General features: G+C 44.7%; 1 protein-coding gene and 1 long non-coding RNA gene across 2 annotated transcripts in view; one reads left to right on the forward strand and one right to left on the reverse strand.

Moving 5' to 3' along the window:
- Window positions 1-23,070, forward strand: part of LOC134357634 (uncharacterized) — a 244,807-nt gene that overhangs the window by 153,020 nt on the left and 68,717 nt on the right. Inside the window, exon 3 of the long non-coding RNA XR_010020683.1 lies at window positions 1,453-1,692. This is a non-coding gene — a long non-coding RNA (uncharacterized LOC134357634). The remainder of the gene's footprint in view (window positions 1-1,452; window positions 1,693-23,070) is intronic.
- LOC134357504 (cocaine- and amphetamine-regulated transcript protein) lies at window positions 7,116-14,377 on the reverse strand. Its single transcript, XM_063069127.1, has 3 exons — window positions 14,211-14,377; window positions 13,778-13,861; window positions 7,116-7,733 (listed from the first exon to the last, which is right to left on the reverse strand). Exons 1-3 carry the CDS (start codon window positions 14,349-14,351, stop codon window positions 7,626-7,628), a joined length of 333 nt encoding a protein of 110 aa, XP_062925197.1. The 5' UTR covers window positions 14,352-14,377; the 3' UTR covers window positions 7,116-7,625.

The raw sequence follows: 23,070 nt of genomic DNA on the forward strand, positions 1-23,070 counted from the left end.
ATACAGGACTGGAGAAGTGGGAGACCGATAGGAGAGAACAGAAGGCCATGAAAGAAAGAAAAGGGGGGAGGAGAATCAGAGGGAGCAATGAGCGGGCAGGGAGATCAGGTGAGAGAGGGATAATGGCATGGGAAGTGGTGAAGGAGCTGGGGGGGGCATGACTGGAATTTCAAGAAATCGATGTCTTTGCCATCAGGTTGGAGGCTATCCTGACAGTATTTAAGGTGTTGTCCGTCCAGCCTGAGTATAGCCTCATTGTGACAGTAGAGGAGGCCATGGATTGACATTTCGGAATAGGAAAGGGAAGTGGAATTAAAATGGGTGGCCACTGAGAGATCCTGCATCTTCTGGTCAATGGAGTGTAGGTGCTCAGCAAAACGGTCTCCCAATCTATGTCGGGTCTCACCGATATACAGGAGGCCACACTGGGAGCACCGGACACAGTATATAATTGCAAAAGACTCACAAGTGAAGTGTCACCTCACCCATAAGGACTGTTTGTGCCCCTAAATGGTAGTGAGGGATGAGGTGTAGCACTTGCTCTGCTTGCAAGGATGTGACAGGAGGTAAATGACATTCCAAACGTCACTTGAGATCCATCTCAGACCAATGGCCACTCTCACTGGGAGCACTGGACCTTGCTCCTTGGAGCCACTCGTCTGCGCAAACCATTTCATGTAACAAGGCCACTCCTTCCCATGGCATCCTCAACCACCTCCCCTCCTATCAAATAGAAACCAAGAACCGCACCGTCTGTCACAAGTCTCACTCTGCCCAGCTCTCTCTAGAACCTTCCCCCAATTCCACCATCCTGATTGGCTGACACAACATTCCTAAATTGAACCTCGTAGCACCTTATCTTCCAGCTGAAACTAAAACATTCTAAAAGCAAAACACTCTGCTTTTACAGGACTGATAAAGTGAAATACCTACAGCATAGCAGGAGAAATTTTAACCAGAGCATTACACTCTCCCTCCACCAAATAGTCATGCCCTAAGGACTTTGGAACTTATTAATTTTGTGATTTCAGGACCTCTGATCAATTTGGAAATGGAAGTAGAATATCTCACCATGGGAATGGACATAATACCCTGTTTCCCTGGTGCCTCCTCTGCCATCATATCTAGGGATTTCCTGACTCTCTGAGATATTCTTATCCCATCTTCAATTTCTCCTTGTGACTCTTCCTGTCCATCCCTTCTATCTTCAGCTGGCTCAGGCTCCCCCTGCTCCATGACTAAACTCAGCTTCTTGCAGCTTAAGTAGGTGCTGTTGAACATCTTCAGCTTCTGCTGATGCTAACCGGTGAGACCTCTCTCAAAAAGTGGTGTCCTTAGTCACTCTGATAGTGCAGGAAGTACCCTTGGAGCAACCAACATCAGACTTGTTGGTAGAAAAGGCATCTTCAGCTCCAACTAACTGCTCTGTTAATCTCTTTTTCCTTTTCTCAGGCATTAGTGAGTCACTGAAGTTGCCTGATTTTAATGTTGACTTCCCCGATCCAGGAAACGGTTACTCTTCCATTTCCCCAGCAAAACTAGACACTACCATCACAGGAGAAAGAGGGATAGTCGGCACACCACATCTGAAGGTAACCTCTCTCCCCGATGTGTTCCTGATCATCACTGCCATCCTGTTTGCAGAGACAATCAAAGATTTCTGAAGTTCAGGTCTCACCAGCACTCCTGCAGGTAAGTGTAAGTCTTCTTCCTGATCATCAGGAGCATCCGCGTTGGCCAAGGAAAATTTGGGGGGGGGGGTGGTTTCCGTAACTCTAGCTGCTCCTCCAGAATGTACCAGGACAGGTTTAGATGGGTTGTACCACCCAGTTCCTCATTTATGCTCATCATCCTGCTTACGAGGAACTTGCACCTTCTCAAAGAAGCTCTGAACACAGGGTAAATGGACAAGGTTTTCAAAAAAATTTCACCATTTCTCTCCTTGCATGCTCCCACGAGCCTTCCCATAATGGGAGTATTTGTTCCCACAAAAATGGAAGCTTTACCCTTTTCACCCAGATCGGTGCAGACCAGCACTGATGTGTCTATAGTCTCAGTTATTCCAACATCTGCTTCTGAAAACTCCAGTTTCAACAACATATACGGGTACTCATCAGAACTAAGCACCCAAATCTTAAAGGGCATTGAGTGGCATCAATGGTAAATGCATCAAATACTGGTTGTAAAAGGATCTGTAAAGTAAAGTAACTTGAGAACCTGCTCTTAAACGCATCTCCCCCATTTCACGTACATCTGCTCTCACTCCATCCTCCCACCACCCCACTAGGAATAGGGTTCCCCTGGTCCTCACCTACCACCCCACCAGCCTCCGGGTCCAACATATTATTCTCCGTAACTTCCGCCACCTCCAACGGGATCCCACCACTAAGCACATCTTTCCCTCCCCGCCTCTCTCTGCATTCCGCAGGGATCGCTCCCTATACAACTCCCTTGTCCATTCGTCCCCCCCATCCCTCCCCACTGATCTCCCTCCTGGCACTTATCCTGGAACAAGTGCTACACATGCCCTTACACTTCCTCCCTTACCACCATTCAGGGCCCCAAACAGTCCTTCCAGGTGAGGCATCACTTCACCTGTGAGTTGACTGGGGTGATATACTGCGTCCGGTGCTCCCGATGTGGCCTTTTATATATTGGTGAGACCCGACGCAGACTGGGAGACCGCTTTGCTGAACATCTACGCTCTGTCCGCCAGAGAAAGCAGGATCTCCCAGTGGCCACACATTTTAATTCCACATCCCATTCCCATTCTGACATGTCTATCCACGGCCTCCTCTACTGTAAAGATGAAGCCACACTCAGGTTGGAGGAACAACACCTTATATTCCGTCTGGGTAGCCTCCAACCTGATGGCATGAACATTGACTTCTCTAACTTCCGCTAGGCCCCACCTCCCCCTCGTACCCCATCTGTTACTCATTTTTATGCACACATTCTTTCTCTCACTCTCCTTTTTCTCCCTCTGTCCCTCTGAATATACCTCTTGCCCATCCTCTGGGTCACCCCCCCCCTTGTCTTTCTTCCCGGACCTCCTGTCCCATGATCCTCTCGTATCCCCTTTTGCCTATCACCTGTCCAGCTCTTGACTCCATCCCTCCCCCTCCTGTCTTCTCCTATCATTTTGCATCTCCCCCTCCCCCTCCAGCTTTCAAATCCCTTACTCACTCTTCCTTCAGTTAGTCCTGACGAAGGGTCTCGGCCTGAAACGTCGACTGCACCTCTTCCTATAGATGCTGCTTGGCCTGCTGCGTTCACCAGCAACTTTGATGTATGTTGCTTGAATTTCCAGCATCTGCAGAATTCTTGTTGTTTGAGAACCTGTGTCAAGTATGGTTCTAGCCTTGAGTTCGTATGGATACATCAGAGCTTGCTCCCACTAAAGCTTCAAGAATAACGTATTGCACTTTAGTACTTCCCTTGATACATTGATTGGCGTGTATCCTCTCCAAATGCCAGCCTGTTCCTTTACTGGTCCCTTTGTAGGTTTGCCTCTTTTCTTCTCTGTTTGATTAACTGCTGACTTACTTTTCAAAGATTTTTCTGTCCCTAATAGTCTCACTTGAGATATCCATCTTCTCCACAGTTGTAACAAAAAATGTCGGTGGCCTGTCTGGTCAAGAGACCCTTCTCAGCAGTATTTCGCTGTGTCGTAAGGCCTACAGGTGGGTCGGGTTTCCCAATGGACGTGTCACATTTAGCTGAAGCTTAGCAGACATCCATCGAATCAGCCCAGCTTAGAGTCTTTCAACCTCATTCCTCAAACTCTATCCCCACGGTATCAGGGGCCACTTTAGCAACAGAGGCTACTACTGAAGACACTACATGGCTTTTGGGAATGTTTCGCTTCTCAATCATGTTTTCCTTCTCTCTAATTTCTCGGAATGATTTGGTAAAAGATGGAGGAGGGAACATCTTGCGGGTCATTCGAATACGTAGAGCAATCACATCATGTGACAACATGGCCCTTCACAACTTGTTCCATCCTCCAGCAATTTCTCTCAGAAAGCTGATTGCCCCCTTTGTGGCACAGACAATGCAGCAGCTTCTCCAACAAGAAACAGCTTCTCTCCTTCCTCATGGAATGTGTGCCTAAACTTCATAATCAGATCAGCTGCACTTCCAGCCGTGCTGAAAGCTCCCTCTTACATGCTGATTCATCGCCATCTTTGATTCGGAGGGAGACTGGAAATCTGACTGAGTGGTGCCACGACAACAATCTCCCACTCAATGTCGGCAAGACCAAAGAGCAAATTATAGGCCTCAGGAGAAGGAAACAAGAGGTCCTCATCAGAAGATCGGAGCTGGAGAGGGTCAGCAACTTTAAATTCCTCGGTGTTATTACTTCGGGCCAGCGTGCAAGTGCAATTATGAAGAAAGCACGACACCACCTTACTTCCTTTCGAGTTTGCAAAGATTCACCATGATATCTAGAACTTTGACAAACTTCTATAGGATGTGTAGTGGAGAGTATATTGACCAGCTGCATCACAGCCTGGCACGGAAACATCGATGCCCTTGAATGGAAAATCCTACAAAAAGTAATGGATGCAGCCCAGTCCATCTCGGGTAAAGCCTCCCCAACCACTGAGCACATCTACACAAGGTATTGTTACAGGAAAGCAGCATCCATCATCAGGGACCCCCACTACTCAGGACATGCTCTCTTCTCACTGCTGCCATCAGGAAGAAGATGCAGGAGACTCAGAACTCACACCACCAGCTTCAGGAACAGTTATTACCCCTCATCCACCAGGAAGAACGTACAGAAACCTCAGAACTCACACCACCAGGTTCAGGAACAGTTATTACCCCTTAACCATCAGGCTCTTGAACCAAAAGTGATAACTTCACTCAACTTCATTTGCCCCATAACCTATGGACTCACTTTGAAGGACTCTACATCTCATGTTCTCAATATTTATTTTTATTTCTTCTTCTTCTTCTTGTTCTTCTTCTTATTATTATTATTTAATTTTAGAACCATAGAAAAGTTCAGGACAGAAGCAGCCTCAATGGCCCATCTAGTCTATGCCAAACTGTTTAAACTGCCTACTCTCTTCGACCTGCACTGGGACGAGATCTCTCCATACCCCTACCATCCATGTACCTATCAAAACTGCTCTTAAACATTGAAATTGAGCTCTCATGCACCACTTGTGCTGGCAGCTCATTCCACACTCTCATGACCCGCTGTGAAGAACTTTCCCCTCATGCTTCCCTTAAATGTTTCACCTTTCACCTTTAACTCATGACCTCTAGTTGTAATCCCACTCAAACTCAGCGGAAAAAGCCCGCATGCATTTACTCTATCTGTACCCCTCTTAGTTTTGTGTACTTCTATCAAGTCTCCTCTCAATCTTCTAAGTTCCAAGAATTAAAATTCTAACCTTATCTCTCTTTAGAACTCAGGTCCTCCAGACCCGGCAACATCCTTGTAAATTTTCTCTGTACTCTTTCAACTGATGTCAGGCTCACTAGCCTATACTTATTGGTTTATTTTTAGAGCCTCCCTTAAACAGCAGAACAACATTGTCTATCCTCCAGTTCTCCAGTACATCACTTGTCTCTAAGCATAATATAAATATCTCTTCTAGGGCCCCAGCAATTTCTGCGTTTGCCCTCTACATGGTCCAAGGAAACACCTTGTCAAGCCCTGGGGATTTATCCACCCTAATTTGCCTCAAGACAGCAAACATCTCCTTCTCTGTAATCTGTACAGAGTCCATGAAGTTGATGCCATTTTGCCTCACTTCTATAGACTGCATGTCCATCTCTGGAGTAAGTACAGATACAAAAAAATCACTTAAGATCTCCCCATCTCATTTGGTTCCAACCCTGGAGTACCATTCTGATCTTCTAGAAAGCCAATTTTGTCTCTTACAATCCTTTTGCTTTTAACATATCTGTAGAATTCCTTAGGATTCTCCTTCACCTCGTGCTTTTTGTATTTGCTCTGTTTGTTTCATTTTGCACTCTGGCTGAAGACCCAAGTTGATGCAGTCTTTCATTAATGTCCCCATGCCTTATGGTGTCCTTTGGATTATGCAAATTGTGTTTTACTGAGGAAGGGCATCCACTGTTTAAGCGTAGAACATAGAACATATCAGCACAGTACAGGCTCTTTGACCCACAATGTTTTGTCGAGATTTTAACCTATTCCAAGATTAATGCAACCCTTCCCTCCCACATGGCTCTCCATTTCTCTATCATCCATGTGCCTGTCTAAGAGTTTCTTAAACATCCCTACATCTACCACCACCCCAGCACCAACCATGCATTCACCATTCTCTGTGTAGAAAACTTACCTCTGACATCCACCCCCTATACTTTCCTCCAAACACATCAAAAGTCTGTTCTCTCATATTAGCCATTTCTAGCCTGGGAAGAGATCTCTGCACGTCCACTGTATATTTGCTTCTTATCATTTTGTACACCTCTATCAAGCCACTTCTCATTCTCCCTGATTCCAAAGAGAAATGCCCTAGCTTGCTTAACCTGTCCTCATAAGACATGCTTTCCAATCTGGCAGCATCCTGGTAAATCTCCTCTGCATCCTCTCTAAAACGTATTAACAGTGGATGGGAGCAGCACAATGTTCTATGCAGGTAAGATACCAGCTCTACCAGCTTCCTGATGTCTGTGCATTCACCAACAAAGATTAATCATCTTCACAGTTACCTTAAAGGCAATTATTCAGGTCAAAGTGTAAGAAGTGCAAACTGTCTCAATCAAGCTGTGATGTTTATTTCATTACAGCTGAATGTAGAATTCAATTCAGACATGACCTTATGCATTTCAGTGTGGATAAAATAATTCAGTACAGCAAATGGTGTATATCAATAAAAAGGGCACACACTGGAAAAATCAACACTCAGCCAAAAGGCAGCATTTACACAGAGCAAGGGGCCTGCTCATCATTCCGAGTAGAGGTGTGTGACAGAAGATGGAATCACTCAGTCTTTCCTTTCATGAAATATGTTCCAGGCAAGTGCAGTGTGACATCATTTACCCCATAAACACTGGTGTTTTGTTCGTTAGGGTGATTACAAACTAAAATCATTGCTAATTTTTAGCTAGTCGTTGCATTTGGAATTTTATGATTATTTAAATGAAAGTGAATATAGCATTTATCTTAGCAATCTATTTATTAGTAATTATAATATTATGAAAGCCTGTGACATTTCGGTATGGTTCGTTTGCATTGTGATTGACAAAGTGAACTGTGACAGAGCAAAGGATGCCTAGAATGGATTTTATTCATAGGTTCAATGCATTCTAAATACAAAAATACAGTATTATAAACTAGTCACACCTTTCTGTGACCGAAAGATGAACACACAGTATATTGTGAACTATTCATAACTCAGTAACTAGTACAGGCAAAAACAACTTTTCACCATAAGGTTACAGACACAACTGTACACGACGGTGCCATAGCAACTGTGGACACATTTTTCCATCTCCCACACATGGTCATATCCATGCACTTCGCCATTCTTTTTTTTGGTAGGTAGATTACTTTTTATTGGCCGGATTAGTTTCAAGTATTTAGATACTGTTGAAATAACGATGTGTCGCAAATGCACAGATTTGGTTATTTTTCTTTACAAACACTTCAGGAGAAACGAGTTGCAGAAGGTTCCCCTGGGGCAGTCACACAGTTTCCCAATTCTGGCTCCTTTCCTAACAGCACATTGTTCCCCAGCATCACACTGACAATAAAAAGAAAATACCAATTAGCTTTTTATCATTAATATTAAACATAATAGAATGCACATTGAAGATTGAATGAAAAGATTGTTATATCCCTGTCAAATCCTGTCATGTTCTGAGAGGCGGGACTGCGCAGGCGTGTGACGTCGGGCAGTGCAGCGCGGCAGATTTAAAAGGAACAAAGCCTCATAGAGCGGGCAGCGTAGTTTGCGGGCGGCGGAGTGAGCCGGGAGCAGAGTGAAGACTTAAGGGCTTCGGCTCAACGGGCTTAGGCGGAAGCGGGCGAGGCGAGGAAGGTTTGACATTCATTTTCTGTTGCTATTTGAGGAGAGGGGCATTATGACTGTGAGGGCAGTTTGCTGTTCTCGGTGTCGGATGTGGGAGGCCCTGGAGTCTCCAAGCCTCCCGGACGTCTACATCTGCGCCAAGTGCATCGAGATGCAGCTCCTAAGGGACCGCGTTACGGAACTGGAGCTGCAGCTCGATGACCTTCGTCTGGTCAGGGAGAGCGAGGAGGTGATAGAGAGGAGTGGAAGGCAGGTGGTCACGCCGGGGCCACGGGAGGCAGACAAGTGGGTCACGGTTAGGAGAGGGAAGGGGAAAAGGCAGGTGATGAGGAGTACCCCGGCGGCTGTGCCCCTTAACAACAGGTACTCCTGTTTGAGTACTGTTGGGGGGGACAGCTTACCCGGGGGAAGCGACAGTGGCCCTGCCTCCGGCACAGAGTCTGGCCCTGTAGCTCAGAAGGGTAGGGCAAGGAAGAGGAGGGCAGTTGTGATAGGGGACTCGATAGTAAGGGGGTCAGATAGGCGATTCTGTGGACGCAGTCCAGAGACTCGGATGGTAGTTTGCCTCCCTGGTGCCAGGGTCCGGGATATTTCTGATCGTGTCCAAGATATCCTGAAGTGGGAGGGTGAAGAGCCAGAGGTCCTGGTACATATAGGTACCAATGACATAGGTAGGAAAAGGGATGAGGTCCTGAAAGAAGAATATAGGGAGCTAGGAAGGGAGTTGAGAAAAAGGACCGCAAAGGTAGTAATCTCGGGATTACTGCCTGTGCCACGCGACAGTGAGAGTAGGAATGCGATGAGGTGGAGGATAAATGCGTGGCTGAGGGATTGGAGCAGGGGGCAGGGATTCAAGTTTTTGGATCATTGGGACCTCTTTTGGCGTAGGTGTGACCTGTACAAAAAGGACGGGTTACACTTAAATCCTAGGGGGACCAATATCCTGGCAGGGAGATTAGCGGGGGCTACTGAGGTGACTTTAAACTAGAATGGTTGGGGGGTGGGAATCAAATTAAAGCGGCTAGGTGTGAGGAGGTTAGTTCACAACAGAGGGATGGGAACCAGTGCAGAGAGACAGAGGAGTGTAAAGTGAGCGTAGAAGCAAAAAGTACAAAGGGGAAAAGTAAAAGTGGCAGGCCGACAAATCCAGGGCAAGCATTAAAAAGGGCTAAGAGAGTTGTAAAAGAGCGCCTGAAGGCTTTATGTGTCAATGCAAGGAGCATTCGTAATAAGGTGGATGAATTGAAAGTGCAGATTGTTATTAATGATTATGATATAGTTGGGATCACAGAGACATGGCTCCAGGGTGACCAGGGATGGGAGCTCAACGTTCAGGGATATTCAATATTCAGGAGGGATAGACACGAAGGAAGGGGAGGTGGGGTGGCGTTGCTGGTTAAAAAAGAGATTAACGCAATAGAAAGGAAGGACATAAGCCGGGAAGATGTGGAATCGATATGGGTAGAGCTGCGTAACACTAAGGGGCAGAAGACGCTGCTGGGAGTTGTGTACAGGCCACCTAACAGTAGTAGTGAGGTCGGAGATGGTATTAAACAGGAAATTAGAAATGTGTGCAATAAAGGAACAGCAGTTATAATGGGTGACTTCAATCTACATGTAGACTGGGTGAACCAAATTGGTAAAGGTGCTGAGGAAGAGGATTTCTTGGAATGTATGCGGGATGGTTTTTTGAACCAACATGTCGAGGAACCGACTAGAGAGCAGGCTATTCTGGACTGGGTTTTGAGCAATGAGGAAGGGTTAATTAGCGATCTTGTCGTGAGAGGCCCCTTGGGTAAGAGTGACCATAATATGGTGGAATTCTTCATTAACATGGAGAGTGACGTAGTTAATTCAGAAACAAAGGTTCTGAACTTAAAGAGGGGTAACTTTGAAGGTATGAGACATGAATTAGCTAAGATAGACTGGCAAATGACACTTCAAGGATTGACGGTGGATATGCAATGGCAGGCATTTAAAGGTTGCATGGATGAACTACAACAATTGTTCATCCCAGTTTGGCAAAAGAATAAATCAAGGAAGGTAGTGCACCCGTGGCTGACAAGAGAAATTAGGGATAGTATCAATTCCAAAGAAGTAGCATACAAATTAGCCAGAGAAAGTGGCTCACCTGAGGACTGGGAGAAATTCAGAGTTCAGCAGAGGAGGACAAAGGGCTTAATTAGGAAGGGGAAAAAAGATTATGAGAGAAAACTGGCAGAGAACATAAAAACGGACTGTAAAAGCTTTTATAGATATGTAAAAAGGAAAAGACTGATAAAGACAAATGTAGGTCCCCTGCAAACAGAAACAGGTGAATTGATTATGGGGAGCAAGGACATGGCAGACCAATTGAATAATTACTTTGGTTCTGTCTTCACTAAGGAGGACATAAATAATCTTCCAGAAATAGTAAGGGACAGAGGGTCCAGTGAGATGGAGGAACTGAGCGAAATACATGTTAGTAGGGAAGTGGTGTTAGGTAAATTGAAGGGATTGAAGGCAGATAAATCCCCAGGGCCAGATGGTCTGCATCCCAGAGTGCTTAAGGAAGTGGCCCAAGAAATAGTGGATGCATTAGTGATAATTTTTCAAAACTCGTTAGATTCTGGACTAGTTCCTGAGGATTGGAGGGTGGCTAATGTAACCCCACTTTTTAAAAAAGGAGGGAGAGAGAAACCGGGGAATTATAGGCCGGTTAGCCTAACGTCGGTGGTGGGGAAACTGCTGGAGTCAGTTATCAAGGATGTGATAACAGCACATTTGGAAAGCGGTGAAATGATCGGACAAAGTCAGCATGGATTTGTGAAAGGAAAATCATGTCTGACGAATCTCATAGAATTTTTTGAGGATGTAACTAGTAGAGTGGATAGGGGAGAACCAGTGGATGTGGTATATTTGGATTTTCAAAAGGCTTTTGACAAGGTCCCACACAGGAGATTAGTGTGCAAACTTAAAGCACATGGTATTGGGGGTAAGGTATTGGTGTGGGTGGAGAATTGGTTAGCAGACAGGAAGCAAAGAGTGGGAATAAACGGGACCTTTTCAGAATGGCAGGCGGTGACTAGTGGGGTACCGCAAGGCTCAGTGCTGGGACCCCAGTTGTTTACAATATATATTAATGACTTGGATGAGGGAATTAAATGCAGCATCTCCAAGTTTGCGGATGACACGAAGCTGGGTGGCAGTGTTAGCAGTGAGGAGGATGCTAAGAGGATGCAGGGTGACTTGGATAGGTTGGGTGAGTGGGCAAACTCATGGCAGATGCAATTTAATGTGGATAAATGTGAAGTTATCCACTTTGGTGGCAAAAATAGGAAAACAGATTATTATCTGAATGGTGGCCGATTAGGAAAAGGGGAGGTGCAACGAGACCTGGGTGTCATTATACACCAGTCATTGAAAGTGGGCATGCAGGTACAGCAGGCGGTGAAAAAGGCGAACGGTATGCTGGCATTTATAGCGAGAGGATTCGAGTACAGGAGCAGGGAGGTACTACTGCAGTTGTACAAGGCCTTGGTGAGACCACACCTGGAGTATTGTGTGCAGTTTTGGTCCCCTAATCTGAGGAAAGACATCCTTGCCATAGAGGGAGTACAAAGAAGGTTCACCAGATTGATTCCTGGGATGGCAGGTCTTTCATATGAAGAAAGACTGGATGAACTGGGCTTGTACTCGTTGGAATTTAGAAGATTGAGGGGGGATCTGATTGAAACGTATAAGATCCTAAAGGGATTGGACAGGCTAGATGCGGGAAGATTGTTCCCGATGTTGGGGAGGTCTAGAACGAGGGGTCACAGTTTGAGGATAGAGGGGAAGCCTTTTAGGACCGACGTTAGGAAAAACTTCTTCACACAGAGAGTGGTGAATCTGTGGAATTCTCTGCCACAGCAAACTGTTGAGGCCAGTTCATTAGCTATGTTTAAAAGGAAGTTAGATATGGCCCTTGTGGCTACAGGGGTCACGGGGTATGGAGGGAAGGCTGGGTTCTGAGTTGGATGATCAGCCATGATCATAATAAATGGCGGTGCAGGCTCGAAGGGCCGAATGGCCTACTCCTGCACCTATTTTCTATGTTTCTATGTTTCTATGTTAATTAAATGAAAAGATTGTTATATCCCTGTCAAATCCTGTCATGTTAATTAGCATTGGAAATAAAATAACTTCATTTCTGAAAATGCCATACATCTTAGGGAAAAACAAATTCTATTTTTCTCGAGTGCTGGAGGAACTCAGCAGGTCAGGCAGCATCTATGGAGAGGAATAAAGAGTCAATGTTCTGGATTGAGATCTTTCATCAGGGAATGTGTTATGAGTCCTAATGATGGGTCTCAGGCCGAAGCGTCGACTGTTTATTCCCCTCCATAGATGCTGCCTGACCTGCTGAGTTCCTCCAGCATTGCTTCAGATTTCTAGCATCAGCAGATTCTCTTGGTTTTACTGTGAAATGGATGACCCTCCCTAGATTTCAGCCACACTACTATCTGCAACTGGCTCAGACCTTCCTGGCAACTACCTCCTCTGTATTAATCTAAACCAAGGGTCTAAAGAAGATATTGCACTATAGCAACCAGAGCATGTGAAACCAAAGGTGTCCCCGTCTCACACTCACAGCCCTCCATGACTGACTTTATCACCCTTATCACCTCCCATCTCTAACCTGTTCCTCCACATATAACTTTGCCCCATCAACTACTCTTGTATAAACCAACAACTGAAGAAGCGATTTCCTTTTGCTGAATGACCTTGATTTAAACAAGAGCAATGCAAAAAATGCAAAAGGAATTGTGAATCTTCCACAACTTTGAATGGAGCAATATATCTCCATTACATACTCCAAGTTTGTGTTTTAACTATATATTTGACAATATCAGTTTGTATTCTGTTTAGTTATTAATGAATACATTGTTCCTAATTTAGGATCACAGAGTCCTACAGCAATACACATGGAATCAGGCCTTTCAGCCCAATGGGTTCATGCCCACCCAACTAGTCCCAATTTCCTGTATCTGGTCCATTTTTCTTTAATCTCCATGTACATGACCAAGTTCTCCTTAAAAACAACTGTATCTGACTCAACCACCTCCTCTGGCAGTTCATTCCATATACTCACCACCCTCTGCATGAAAAACCTGCTCCTCCAGGTCCCTTTTAAATCTTTTGCCTCTCATTCAAAATCTAGTGATTTTTTACCAATTTGCTTGGCATGAAAAGTTTGCTATATTACAGATCTAAATTTGTAATTCTTCTGGAAAAATGAGAAAGGATTTTATAGAAACATAATAACACTATGAAAGGGACAGATGAGATGGAGGCAAGAAAGTTGTTGCCACTGGTGAGTGAGCCTGGAAGTCGGGGACAGAGCTTCAAGATTCGGGGGAGTAGATTTAGGACAGAGATGAGGAGGAACTGCTTTTCCCAGAGAGTGGTGAATCTGTGGAATTCTCTGCCCTATAAAGCTATGGAGTCTACCTCAGTAAATATATTTCAGACGCAGTTCGATAGATTTTTTCATAGCAGGAGAATTAAGGGTTATGGGGGAAGGGCGAGTAGGTGGAGATGAGTCCATGGCCAGATCAGCCATGATTTTATGACGGGCCAGATGGCCGACTCCTGCTCCTAGTTCTTGGGTTCTTATGAGTTTAGAGGAGGCGGTGCTCGGGGAAGGACCTTGGTGTGGAGCGACAGGAGACAGAAATCCGCATTGGAGGAACAGGTGGAAGGAGATTCTACAATATTTTAGTTAAAGTTCTTACCATCGGGACCATTCCAAACTTTTTCTCGTAAGTTGGCATCCGTTTGCTCTTCAGTTTCTCCAGAACTTCTTGCAAAGCTTCAATCTGCGCAAAAGCATACACTTTAATATTTCATGAGAGCCAAAAGGCGAGGGCATCACCAGCGTTCCTTCCGGAGAACGAACGGAGCTGTTAGCAACAATAGAGGAAGTTGGAGACCTGTATCTGCACCTGCTGGTCTTACCTATTTGACCCTTCGAACAAAAGGAGGTGTTATTTCAGAGAAGGAAACACTGCTTACAACTCAATCCACTAACTTGTACGGAAATTAAAGTACCACCTGCCGTGTGGGACATTTCGATACACTGTAAAATCAAATGTGTTTCTGCAGATAAATTTAGGAACTCTAAAAAAACAAGTCAAATAAAACGAGCAAAGTATCATACTACAGTACCAGTTCTTTTTCTTGCGAGGAGTCCTCTTTAACTGAGAGGTGATCCACAGATCGCTCCCGCAGCTTGGGATCCTGGCAGTGGGAATGAAAGAACAACGCGGCGCTCAGCAGCGTCAGAAGGCAGAACCGAGAGCTCTCCATGGTGCTGAACACCCACAACGACCACCTCCGAAAAGATTCGGCTTTGAACTCCCACCGGCCTTTTTATAGCCAACATCACTTTTCAGATAAGTAAACAACTCCCCAAAAAATCAATCAGCAGCTTGGAACATTGACGTCAGAAACAACGCAAATCCGAGCGATGAAGAAGTGCGGAAGAAAGCGATCCTTTCTGAAGAAAACATTCGATTCTTTCTTGACTGAAGAAAGCAACTCTCGGGGGAAGAAGGCAAGGAAGCTACTGAGTTATTGTTGCTCAATGTCAGTGAATTATATCGCATACGCATGTCAGAACAGATAAAAGTGTTTAAGGGAATGAGAGTGCGAGTACTGACCTTTTATTTTGGGGAGAAACGACGATGAAATGTGCGTGTACATTAGGTTCAACAAGGTATATGTTGTACTCGTGAAGGCGAAATGCCCGCAGAAACAGAGGGGGAGAAGGAAATCTGCTTGTAGTAATCTCAGGTTCGTGGTTCATTCGTGTGCGCATCGCCATGATTTCCCCGTGTATGTGCGTAAAAGAGTCTAACTCACTGACTAGGAGCAGGAAGTATCTAAAGAATGTAATTGTATCATCAAAATAAAGCTGCAAACGAGAGCTACATTCATGCCATAAACTCCTGTGGCATCTATCGTGCTGTAAAAATCAATAAAATGTTACATCTCAACCTAAATAATATTTTAAATCGTAAACCAAATCGAATGCACTTTACTGAAAGCCTTACTGTATTCTTCGACACCATCTTTAAGTCATATAGATCCTCAGCACTTGACGCCCTAGATCCCCACGTAATATTTAAGATGCGTTGTAAATCTCTCTGTCCAATAAGGTTTCAAGAATGTTCAAAAATAGAAAGTAAATCACACTGGAACCAAAAGAACTAATTTATTTCTTTTCATATCAGATGCAGAGCTCGACAAATTTGTCGAGTATGTTATTGACCCTCGGCACTATAATTAACAATACACCTTTGAAAAGTACCGAACGAGGTGTTAGTTTCCAGCCAACGATCACAGAGACCTTCCTAAAAACTAAATGCTCTCGGTTTAACTTCGAATACATCGAAAAACAGGCGTAATTTTATACAAACTGTCCACACAAGCTGACTGGGTAGAATCTTCAGAAAAGGAGCTTTCTTGCCAAAGGGCCGTGGGTTCAGAACCGAACTGAAGATGACATCTCATAGGCATTTCATTGTAGAAAGGAGAAACCACCAGCTCACTGACAGTTTTGACCACCTTTGGCACTGTGATTTACACCTTCCAGAGCAATGGGTTCTTACTAATTCGCGAGGGCAAAGCTTCACAGTGTTGTGTGGCCAAATCTCCGTAATATAATTGTAAAAGTTTCTTGATTGAAGCTTCATTTCAAATGGCACCGCAGAAGCGTTTCAGTTGTACCTGATTTTCCCTCGTAACATGAAGTTCTGAAGCATATATATTGTACGTAGGAAGAAAATTTCTCGGAAAAGTTTCCGTGAAAGTATTTTTAATCGCTTCGTATATATTTATTTAATGCCTACACCACATACCAGTGAATATACCTCACGGTTCCCGATACCTAACCGAGTAGTCTGAACGCCATATGATAGACATACAATATCATTATGGTACTAAACTTGGTTTCTTAAAGGTTGTCATAGCCGTGGGAGATAGTGGGGATAAACTCCCAGTACCCATTAAATACTCCTAATGGTGTGCGTCTCAAGTAGCCTCTGACGACCAAGTCCAGCTCGTGGCCTTCATGTGTGGCTTAGCTACCAAGCGCGGCGGAACCATTTCTACTGACAGGAGAAGGGACGAAGCCGGTTACTGGCGCCTTAAACCAGTCGCTTCGGGCAGATGGGACTTGTCAGCCGTGGTTGGCAGCTCATCAAGGAGAAAGAAAACTCTGATCTCAAACCTCCGCTGCCTTGCGGCTATACCCAGTAATGGGGAAGGGTTTCAGAGTAAATCCCAAGGGAAAATCTGGAGCTGGTGTCCCTAAGATAGTCCTAAATTGAGTTCAATGCTGACTGGCAACTTCTGCCATACGCTGGTGCCAAAATGTATCGGTCTCTGCCGTCATTTTAGATTCTCAGCTGCGTGGAGAGGGGAAGCCTGCTAGATGTGCAATAGCTTGCTCTCTTGGCTTGTGTGTCACGTAGACAGCTCGGACACAACATACACGACCGACCACGCCCAACGCAGGGTCTCATTCACTAAACTTACCGGAGCTGAAAGAATTCCTCCTGCTGTATTAGCAGACGTGTTTGCATAGCAACCTTTTATCTGATGTTTTATTCCAGAAATTGACCTAATGCAATCTGTGTGAATTTGGTTCCTCTGATAAAATCTTTACCAGTATCTTGTTTTCGCTCGGATTAGTCAAACTCGAAATGTACCTAAAACAGATTAGCAGTTATGAAGTCTGAACAATGCATAATGATAAAGCAAGCCATTTACCACAAACTCTCCATGATTATCTACTTAAGGGCAAGGCAGGATTCGCCAGCCAACACTAATAGTCTCAATATGAATGTGTGTATCGGTAATAATTAATGCATGTATGTGCTTCGATATAAAGCAAAATGATACCGGTGATCGTTCCCGAATAGAATTACAATAACGAATAAACTCTTCCCGGGCTTCCAGATGGGTACAGTTTGCTCGTTATATACGCCAGGAAAGCACTGGGTTCTCTTTCTAGAATTACAGTATATAATAAGAATACAAATACAATATATACATAAGAAAACAGACTCGTGTCTAATCATGTGACGAAGGCACTACCCAACAAATCTGACCTAAAACAGGAGAAGAGTTTGCTTTAGTTACTGATGTGATGGACTTTGAGTTTTAAAAGACAACTATTTAAATTAATTGTGTTCTCTGCTTTGAAAGGCGTTCATCAATATTTCAGTTTCTATGAGTTGTCCAGAGCGTGAAACATGGTGGTAAGTTTGGTCAAAAATATCGGGAAGCGGTGACACAAACGCAAGAGCACAACTCTACAGGGTCCAAAAGCAGGGAGATCCGGGTTTGAGATCATCTCAGGGAATCTCAGCATTACACTTGTCTTTCTTCCATTCTTTACATATATATACAGTATATTTAACAGCCCCTTAATGTCTCACATGCATCAGGATCGAGTCTGGTGCGAAAACTGGATAGAGGCAAAATTAACTCCACATCAGGAAGGCAGCTGGGGATGTATTTGGAAGAAAATGGCAGAAGGATGAGGGAAAGGCAATGGAGTGAGAAAAGTGGTATTGCTCTACAGAACAGGTATGGACTCTGCAGCCTGAGTTCCTTCACCTCTTGGTGAGGAGAGAGTTGAGAGATCAGCTCTATGAATGGTCAGTAATCTCACCCCCACAGTTTAGAATATTAGATGTGGTTGGTACCAGCCCCTCACTTCCAAGAAGGGATAGTTAGATCTGCCAAATACTGTCAATCTAAATGTCCTCTTCTCAGTTAAGATGTTTTGTTTGGCTGCATAGAGTCAAAAACACAATCTTGTGAATGATTTATTTAACCACTTTCTGGAACTGATGAAAATTCTGTTTCAGAATGGGAAAGAGTACACAAAGTGACAGGGTGTTTCTGTATAATACTTCGGAACAAATTCATAACTGTTCTTGTCCACGATACCAATACATTGGACAATCAGAAGGTCTGGTTGCAACAGACATTCAGTTAGTCACCTTTTCCTACAGCATGCTCTAATTCAGGGGATCCCAACCCTTTTAAATACCATGGACCAATATTATTAAGCATGGGTCCGTGGGCCCCAGGTTGGGAACCCCTGCTCTAATTAAACATTATTTTCAAGGAAAGGTGAACAATGGACAGATGGAATCAGGTGGAATTTGGTTAATGCTACAGGATGGAAGTAAACCAGAAGTAATTGAAAATACACGTGGACTAAGATGTTAACTGTCCTGTATTATCACCAGTGGGATCATCAGTTGATCTGCCATCTGTCTTCAGGAGTTTCGGACCGCTTATGATCAAGCCTCCCTCGAGGTGGTGGGCCAGCAGTGCTAAAGCACCACCTCCCACTGGTGAGCTTAAAAACCTATCATCTGCCTCTATCAGAGTTGTTGGTCGCTTCCATCCAACAGATAGTCTACTCTTCAGGTGTCTATGCAATTGCTGAAGGGTTTGCAAGATGTGTATACACTGTCTGACTATCTGCCCCTCTGGACATACTTGGTCCACACCCATGCTGATCCTGTCTCTGCTGCCTCAGCTACAGCCCTGCTGGTTGACTTGATCTCTCTTCTAGTGAAGCCAAGGTCACACAGCCACTTCTGGAAAGTGAACGCAATAAACCCAGGCAGCCTTCTTTGAATGGATAGCATGAGACCTTCCACCCTCTGTCTCTGCACTCTGATCTTAATTCTGCATACTTGGTTAACTTGTGCTCATGGGCTTCCTCGATGTTGTCTTCCCAGGGGACTGTGAGTTTACCAATAACCACTTCTCTACTGGTGTCAAACCATACGATTATATCTGGATGCAATGTGGTGAAAGCTATTTGCTCCAGGAAACTGCCTTTTCCATCCAGGTCGGCCTTAACACACCAATCATTGGCTGAAGAAAGTATGCTCGATCGTAGGCCTGTGCTATAAACCAGAAATAAAATGTAACTGTAGAGGTATACTGACCTACTGATTCATCTGCCATTTTGTGTGTGTTACTCCGGATTTCCAGCATGTGCAGAATCTCTTGTGTTTACAGTGGGGAGATGGCTCAGATTTATGTTTCTTTTCTCTGTTCCAACTAGATCGTTAAACTCTTCTTCCCTGTTCTCATGACTCATCTCTAACGAGGGTGAAAAGATCATGGCCTGTTAAATCACTACAATGGAAATCATATGTTCAGCAACTGTCTTCAATAGCCAAACCCACCAACCACCCTCCTGCCTCCACACACACACATTCTGTTCAATATGTACCCAGCAGACCCCTCACATACATTTCACCTTTCTCTCTCATCTCCACTTCCCCATGCATTTCCTGACCACTACCATCCTATCCTATTCTCTGTGTTAAGTGGTGGGGTGCACACTGGACACTTCCTCAAGTATTGTTCCCCTCCATCTTCATCCTGCCAGTAACAATCCCCAGTCAGAACATAGAAGGCATCATCAGTGCACCTTATTACTTGGTAATTTATATGTGGTAATATTACATTATGCATTGTATGTGTGAGTTATATGTACTGTGTTGGGCACCCTAGCACCAGAGGAATGTTGTGTCATTTGTGGTATACAGATGTATGGATGAATGACAATAACTTGAACTTGAACATAGCACAGTAACCTTTCACCCTCTTTTGGTCCAAAGAGAATAGCCCTAGCTCACTCAACCTATCTTCACAAGGCATGCACTCTAATCCAGACATTGTCCTGCTAATTCTCATCTACACTGTCTCTAAAGCTTCTACAATGAGGTAACCAGACTGAACTCAATATTCCATATGTGGCCTAACCAGTTTTATAGAGCTGCAACATTACCTCAAGGCTTTTGACCATCAAAAGTTTTGCTCATTTAAAAGAAGTATGTCCTTTGGAAAACATCCTTTCCGCTTCAGATTGCAGTCCAGTAGTTGAATTCATTGTATGCACCTCTGCCTTAAAATGATCCAAATTGATAGGAATCAAATTCTCTTTAACTGTAAAACTTGTTACATTTACCCTACGCATCGTAATCTCCACTAAGCAGATCAGTGGTTCCTCTTGTTTGATTGTCCTATTACCCATCCAATTGGGACCAGGCGTCGCTGGTAATACCTTGTGTCATTAGCAATAACATAGCCAGTTCATTAGCTATGTTTAAAAGGAAGTTAGATATGGCCCTTGTGGCTACAGGGGTCAGGGGGTATGGAGGGAAGGCTGGGTTCTGAGTTGGATGATCAGCCATGATCATAATAAATGGCGGTGCAGGCTCGAAGGGCCGAATGGCCTACTCCTGCACCTATTTTCTATGTTTCTATGTTTCTATCCCATAACAATCTACCCGTATTATCCTTTGCATGCTGCTCCAAGCGTTACAAGACGTGGAACAGGTGTTCCGTCTTCATAGAAATCACCAGCTCTTTCCCTGTCGTCCTCCACATGTCAGAATGCCCATTTCACAGCCATCGTTTCTTCTGTGTGGCGAGGTGCCATACGTGTCTACCAAAGGAGGTGTAAGGCGCTCTTCCCTCCGCTAGCCTGCAGGTCACCCTTGGACAAAGTGTAGGGGTACCTGCTTCGCCGTCGTATCAACAGTCGGTTCATATCACGAGTCCTGGTTGTGTGACCACTGACGCCAGGCAGACGATCTCCGAAGAGGATTGGCAATGGTTGGGGGTCACCCGACTTGTAAAGACACTGCCCGAAATAAAGCAATGGCATACCACTTCTGTCGAAAAATTTTCCAAGAATAGTCATCGTTATAGAGACCATGATCGCGCACGTCGTACGACGTGACACATGATGATGATGATGTTGACTGAGTTTCTTCTATTAAGCGATGACATGTAATCAGACTTCTGGCCGTTACTGTAAACCTGTGTCTTCTGTTTGCTCCATGTCTTCACTTTCCAACTTGAGTTAAACCTCTTACCTGACGACGCCAGGAGGTCTTTGCGGGAGAGTTTTTAAAGTGGGGAAGCCGTTGCTCTGGCGTTGTTCCACTGTCTCGACCTCGGAAGTCCGGGTCCAGTGGTTTGAATACTCATCAAAGCTGGGGCGTTTCTTGCTTGCAGTTGATGGCCATGACTTCCTCTGAGGCTCGTCGTGCTCTTCCACAGAGCATTGCAGAACCACTTTCCTGGCCGTTGGATCACTGTAGATCTCATCCATTCAGTCCGCCGGAGCTGACTTCACAAGTTAGGACAGATATATCCCTACTTGGCCGGGGTATGAGGCCCGCCAGTCGAAGCCGTACACCGGACCGTTGCCGGCGTCGCATGCAGACAGCTACTTGGAGCCGCAGTGAGAGCCGAGTGTCCGGTGGGGACCAAAGGTGAGTGAGCTGCCCCAGATGAACACGACAAGCCCCTTCTCCAGGGACACTGTGCACCCCCTGCCCACACACCACATTTTCCCCATGCATTACACTTACTGCTGAGTCATTACTTGTGAAGTATTATTCACGGAGAGTTTTCCAAATAGTACCTTTGCTCGTGACTTTCGGAAAAAAAAACACAACACTGGAGAAACATTCTGACCAGCCATAAAGTTTAAAGTTCTATTCTTACGTATGCAAAAAACAGAAATAAATGTTTTGCTTTTATAACCAATGACTCAGCTTAAGCCAGGAGAAGAGCAATGAACGCTGGCAGTTTGGAGTCTAGGGGTGGCTGCGAACAAAACCCAGCTGGCAAACTGGGATCAAGTCAACCCTCGACGTCAACATTCGCTTGAACCAGGTACCATCACGTATCGCTAATGCCCAGATAGCCTTAGTAGCGTGATCCAGGACTGGACCACCGGTTGCATCAGTCAACCACAGAGAGCGTCTCTATTTTGCATGAAGTTGCGCTGAATGACGGTGATGGTGTTGCGCTGAATGACGGTGATGGTGTTGCGGCGGGTAGTGCTGCTGCCAGACGCCTCCAGAGGTCCCAGTTCAATCCTGTCTGCGCTGTCCTTTCATCTCATCACCTTTCCTTCAGAGGCTTTGATTTCCTCCAGTATCCCAGACATTTTCCACACATTGACGGGGACTCCTATATTGTATAAGCACTGGATGGGATCGAGTTTGTCATATGCGTTAACGAAAGTTCCCAAGAGGACAGGACAGGCACCTTAATGTTCTAAGGTTCCCTTGTTTTAGATGCGACAGTGCGGGAGGGATCAAAGGAGGAGGGGTGGCGTTACTAGTCACGGCAGTGCTCAGACCGGACAGACTGGAGAACTCGTCTCACGAGGCGGAGCTGAGGAATAGGAAAGGTATGACCAGGCTAACGGAGCTACAAAATACAATAGACCAACCAACAGCGCGCGAGATTTAGGGCAGCAAATTTGTAGAGAGATCGCAGACTGTTGCAAGAAACATAAGGTTGTGATAGTAGGCGATTTTAACTTCCTGCCTACTGACTGGAACTCCCATACTGTAGTAGGGCGAGATGGGAAATAATTTGTCAAATGTTTCTTTGATATGCACAGGTCCTAACTAGAGTGTGTGCGATACGTGATCTATTAGGGAATGAAACCTGGCAGACGTTTGTGTTGGAGAACACTTTGCATCTAGTAATCATAATGCCATTAGTTTTGAAATAATTATAGAAAAGGATAAGTCTGGTCCTCGGGTTGAGATTCTAAGGCTAATTTTGATGATATCAGAAAGGATCTGACTAGCGTGGGTTGGGCAGGTTCTTTTCTGGCAAAGGTATACTTGGTGATTTGGATGTCTTCATAAGTGAAATTTTCGGAGTACAGAATTTGTATGTTCCTGTCAGAATAAAAGACCAAGAACAACAGATGTACGGAACTTGGTTTTTGAGAGATATTGATGTCCTTGTTAAGAAAAGGGAGGTGCACGGCAGGTATAGACAGGTAGGAACAAATGAGGTGCTTGAGGAGTATAAGAAATACAATAAAACACTTCAGAGAGAGATCAGGAGTTGTAAGAAGGCATGGGGTTGCTCTAGCAGACAAGGTTAAGGAAAATCCCAAGGGCTTCTACAAATATGTTAAGAGCAATAAGATAGTAAGGGACAA

Source organism: Mobula hypostoma, chromosome 16, assembly GCF_963921235.1.
Source record: "Mobula hypostoma chromosome 16, sMobHyp1.1, whole genome shotgun sequence".
Taxonomy (NCBI): domain Eukaryota; kingdom Metazoa; phylum Chordata; class Chondrichthyes; order Myliobatiformes; family Myliobatidae; genus Mobula; species Mobula hypostoma.

Coding starts and splice junctions, on each gene's coding strand:
- LOC134357504 (XM_063069127.1), bottom strand. CDS start 14,351: ATGGAGAGCTCTCGGTTCTGCCTTCTGACGCTGCTGAGCGCCGCGTTG. Junction 13,862..14,210: donor CCTCGCAAGAAAAAGAACTG/GTACTGTAGTAT, acceptor GCTTTTGCGCAG/ATTGAAGCTTTGCAAGAAGT. Junction 7,734..13,777: donor AGTTTGGAATGGTCCCGATG/GTAAGAACTTTA, acceptor TTTTATTGTCAG/TGTGATGCTGGGGAACAATG.